We start from the raw sequence: 4280 nt of genomic DNA on the forward strand, positions 1-4280 counted from the left end.
GAATTTTCAATCTGCATATGGGATCTAAGATGTAAAAACAAGTCTTCAATTTGATTATAGGATTCAAAAGGATGAAATGAAACAAAACAATTTTGTGGCCCAGAAGTACCAAAATTCATATATATTTCCATCGACTCAGATTTGCATATAGAATACAGACTTAGTAAAAGATATTACTAGCATATAACTTTTTGAACTTAAGTCCGTGATTCCATGTTGATGTTGTGGATCTTAGCCAAGACTCCCACAAGAGGATCATTGATATAAGTTGTGGGCGCAAGCTTGCACGAATCGGCCCTGTTATGTCGATTATTCCATGATGTTTCTGTGGAGCTTAGCTAGGACTCCCACGAGAGGAGCGTTGATATACGTCGTGGGCTCAAGCTTGGTGGAATCAGCCCTACTATCCTCAAACCCATCATAGTGATCAAGCCCTCCCACAACTGCACCTGTTAATTCATTTGGGTTTGGTGCTTCTCTGTTGAACCACAAAGTGAAACCTTCAGTACATGATATCTTTCTGGAATCCTCGTATATCGAAACTATGGAGGACACTCTGTGGTGAGCTTGCTGTGGATATTTGTCACCAAAACCCACCATGAAAGACATACCAGCAGGATTCTTGGTCAAAATGTAATCCACCTGCAATTTACATATACAAAGTGGATTTGTTAGCTACTACTTTGCTTGTTTTTTCAAATTATGATATGAAAAAACAAATCAAATTTATTTAACTTTGAATCTCTTATACTCTGAGAAAGCTAGAATGGATATACAAGTGTGCTCAATTCTTCTCCTCATTAATTAAATGTTTTGCAACACTTAAAAAATTATAATATGTATATGTACTTGTTGTTTGGAAAATGCAATAAGAATGCTTGGTTCATATGTTTTATCGCCACATTGCAGGTATTGCTTATATCGTGACAGTAAGTCACTCTAAAATGATACAAGGAATGATGTGCCTGTAGCATATTGTGTATTTGCACCATCTCTGACAAACAATAAACCTCCCGTACAAGTGCAACAGATAAAAACACTGTTAATTAGCTTAATTTTGAAACACAACAGATACAAACACTACTAATGAGCTTAATTTGAAACTCAGATCATGACAAGGAGAAACTTCCATTTACCTGGTGTGATGGAATTTTTGAATTGAGGACTTTGTGGAAGAACTAAGCAGAGGAACACTTCTGCTTGGCCTCTGAAAACTTCCAGGTTGGTTTCTTCAGAGAAATATAGCTGCCAGGTTTATTAATTTTATGAATATGTGGTCACTTGAAGGTCAAGTGCCCAATCTTAAACTTTTTCTCAATTGAACATTTGGTGATTCATATGTTTATGTGAATATGGACTTACACTAGATAGGTGGATTTGAACTCCTGCACATTTGAGATCCCAATTGAACTCATACTCATTGGAAGTACAAAAATTCTGGTGGGGTATGTATTTGGTATAATATGGCAATCCAGTTGCTCTATATAGCCACATGGCTACCAATGAAAGCTCGTCCTGTAAGTTAGTTAGTAGAGGAATAATAAAAAGACTTCAAGCAGTTACTCACTATGTAGTTTAAATAAATAATAGTGTGAAGTGAAAAAGGAAGTAAAATTTATAATGTTAAGAAAATATACATCATAGCCTGAGACAGAGCAATAGAAAGGGCATTCTCCATGATATGTTCTGTGGTACTGGTCAGCAAAACAAAAGAGTTGTACTAAATGACATATTCAATTACATGAGTATCATAATAAGTTGGAGAAGAAAATTCATTAAATCAATTTTCAATTTTGAATCTAACACATGGACGAAAGAGCTGTACTAAATTAATATTCAATTATATGAGTATTTTAAAATGTTGAAGACGACAATTCATTAAATTAATTTTCAATTTTGAATCTAAGGCATGAATTTTACAGACATGTTAAAAATGGGCATTTTTAAAAGATTTTTGGAATATTTTGGAATCATAAGACACGTAGGCAACCTCAAATAAGTAATCTCACCCATGTTGGTCTGATCCCAAGATATTCCAAAAATGAAAACATTAAATTAAATTTAAAATAAAAGTTATAAAAAAACATTCATCCACAAACAAATATGACCTATCATATGTTTTAATTACTAAAGTTATCTAGATTGTAAATTCTAAGAATAGAATAGAATAGAACAGTGAAAAGAAATTGTTTCCTATCACATGTTTGTTTTTAGTAATTTTTAATTACTAAAGTTATCTAGATTGTAAATTCTAATAATAGAATATAATAGTGAAAAGAAATTAAACCATTAATAGGATTCTAAAATATCTCAATATCTCTCAAATCTGCAATCGTTGTTCGTATAAGCGATTTTAGAATACGCATAATCTTATACCAAAGTAGCTCTTTGGAGTAGGATAATGGAATAAAGTTTGTCAATGGATGCAAAGACGACGGAGGAAGTGACCAATGTTGCAGTTGGATCTCCCACCTAAAAACAAAACCATAACTAAATTCATAATTGCTATTTGTTGTGATCCTTAGTAAATTTTGTTGTGATCCATGAGTAAATTTAGTTGGGATGGTAATTGATTCACCTGAACCCACAGCTGGTTTTAGGTGGCACTTACTTTGATGAAATAATCAGTTCCCCACTTATTGGCATCCCTAGCATTCTCCAACTCTCTCGCTGCTGCAAGTTCATCTCTGTACTGAAGGGCTCCCCATGCCAACATGGTAACGGTGAATGCCATTGCAAACCCATACTTCACATTATCCCCAGCGTCGTAGTAACCGCCCACCAAATCCACCTACATAAATACACAGTAAAAGCCATGTTGAACATCGTTGTATCTTTCCAGACTTCTTGAAGATCTGCACCAAATAATCAATTCCTAATTTATATGGACAGAGAATTTTGATAGAAACCAAGTTGTTTCAAAGTCATAACTCATAATATTGGAGTAAGAATTCACATTGTAGGTGGGTTGCGGGGATCTTTATGTTGATAACTTAATTGTATATTTCTAGAATATCCTAAAATCTGATAGTGCTGAGAAATCAATTCCGAGAGATCAATTGTTTGATCCAAATAAGTTGTGGGTGGAGTATCAATTGTTTTCGCCAAAATAGATACCCTCGTTATTTTCGCATTGATATGATCAGCGTCGTTATTTTTCCATTTTTGGTATGATTAACAACACTTCTAAAACATTCAGGAAACAACGTTTCTAAAACAATCCGGAACAAATGGAAATACCAAAATGAGAAAATATTGTTATTACATTTTTTATTTGTTCATCTGTTAGAGTAGAATCTCCTCTCCAGCTTATCTTGTTGCTACTGCTAGATAGTTTTCCTAAACGTTGAGCCTCCAGAAACAGAATAGATTTATGCAGAGCATCTTTGTAGTCAAACTCAACCAACACAAATTGATGACGAGCAGACAGCACAGTAGCAAGAATTATACACACACGCCTTTCCACGGTAAGCCTGTAACCCATTTTTGCTGCAATTGATCAGTAAATGGCCACAAAAATAAATATCTGCAAAAGTTGATGCATATATAAATTTGTAGTCTCACGCAACCAACTATTCGAAATTTCTGGTAATTTCAAACAAAAATCTAAACAGAGAAAATGGTTTGTTTTGCACAGGGAAGCCAAAAAAAAATTGCTGGAGAAGAAGAACAGAGTTTCACACACCAAAATAAACTTGTATTCATTAATCAAAGACAACTGCTGTTACAAATTCTTCGTCTCCCAAATGGATTCTCCAAGACTGCTTCAGATGCAGTTAAAAAGACTTCATTGTCTCCCTGAAAGTTACTCTGTCTCTTCTTGCACAAAATTACACTGCTGTGTGTGTAAAATTTTACATTTACTGCTGTGTAAAATTTCTTTACATATGCCCTGCTGTTACATACATTTCAACCAAAAAAAAAAATTCATACATTCATTCACACTCTGTGCGTTCTTCCCCTTTTTCTTATCACGCTGCTGCGCCTCCACTTTCATTACATCACATTGAACAACCAAAAAAAACTTACCTCACACTGCTGTGTGTATATCCTCTCACGCGTTGCCTCACTTACATTACACTTCATATGCAATAATAATAAAAACTTACATACGTTTACTATGCCATACTTTCATAAGTAAAAAAAACATTAAAATTAAAATCTTTTAACTACAATCTACGACCATAATAAATTCATTAAATTACTTTCCTGACAAGCCGGCGGTCAAACGAAACTTTTACTCCACGCAAGGTTCATGGACCAATGGCAGAGACCTGTAC

General features: G+C 34.3%; 1 protein-coding gene across 1 annotated transcript; it reads right to left on the bottom strand.

The window, feature by feature from the left end:
• Window positions 1-309: 309 nt before the first annotated feature.
• LOC149255012 (endoglucanase 16-like) lies at window positions 310-3997 on the bottom strand. The gene is made up of 5 exons (XM_089454918.1): window positions 3934-3997; window positions 3266-3489; window positions 2612-2791; window positions 2377-2472; window positions 310-642 (listed from the first exon to the last, which is right to left on the bottom strand). The coding sequence occupies exons 1-5, from the start codon at window positions 3995-3997 to the stop codon at window positions 310-312; spliced, it is 897 nt and encodes a 298-aa protein (XP_089311044.1).
• Between the last annotated feature and the right edge of the window lie 283 nt (window positions 3998-4280).

This window comes from Pinus tabuliformis, chromosome 7 (genome assembly GCF_031772625.1).
Source record: "Pinus tabuliformis cultivar Carrire ecotype Pingquan chromosome 7, CPIR1, whole genome shotgun sequence".
In the NCBI taxonomy this organism is placed as follows: Eukaryota; Viridiplantae; Streptophyta; class Pinopsida; order Pinales; family Pinaceae; genus Pinus; species Pinus tabuliformis.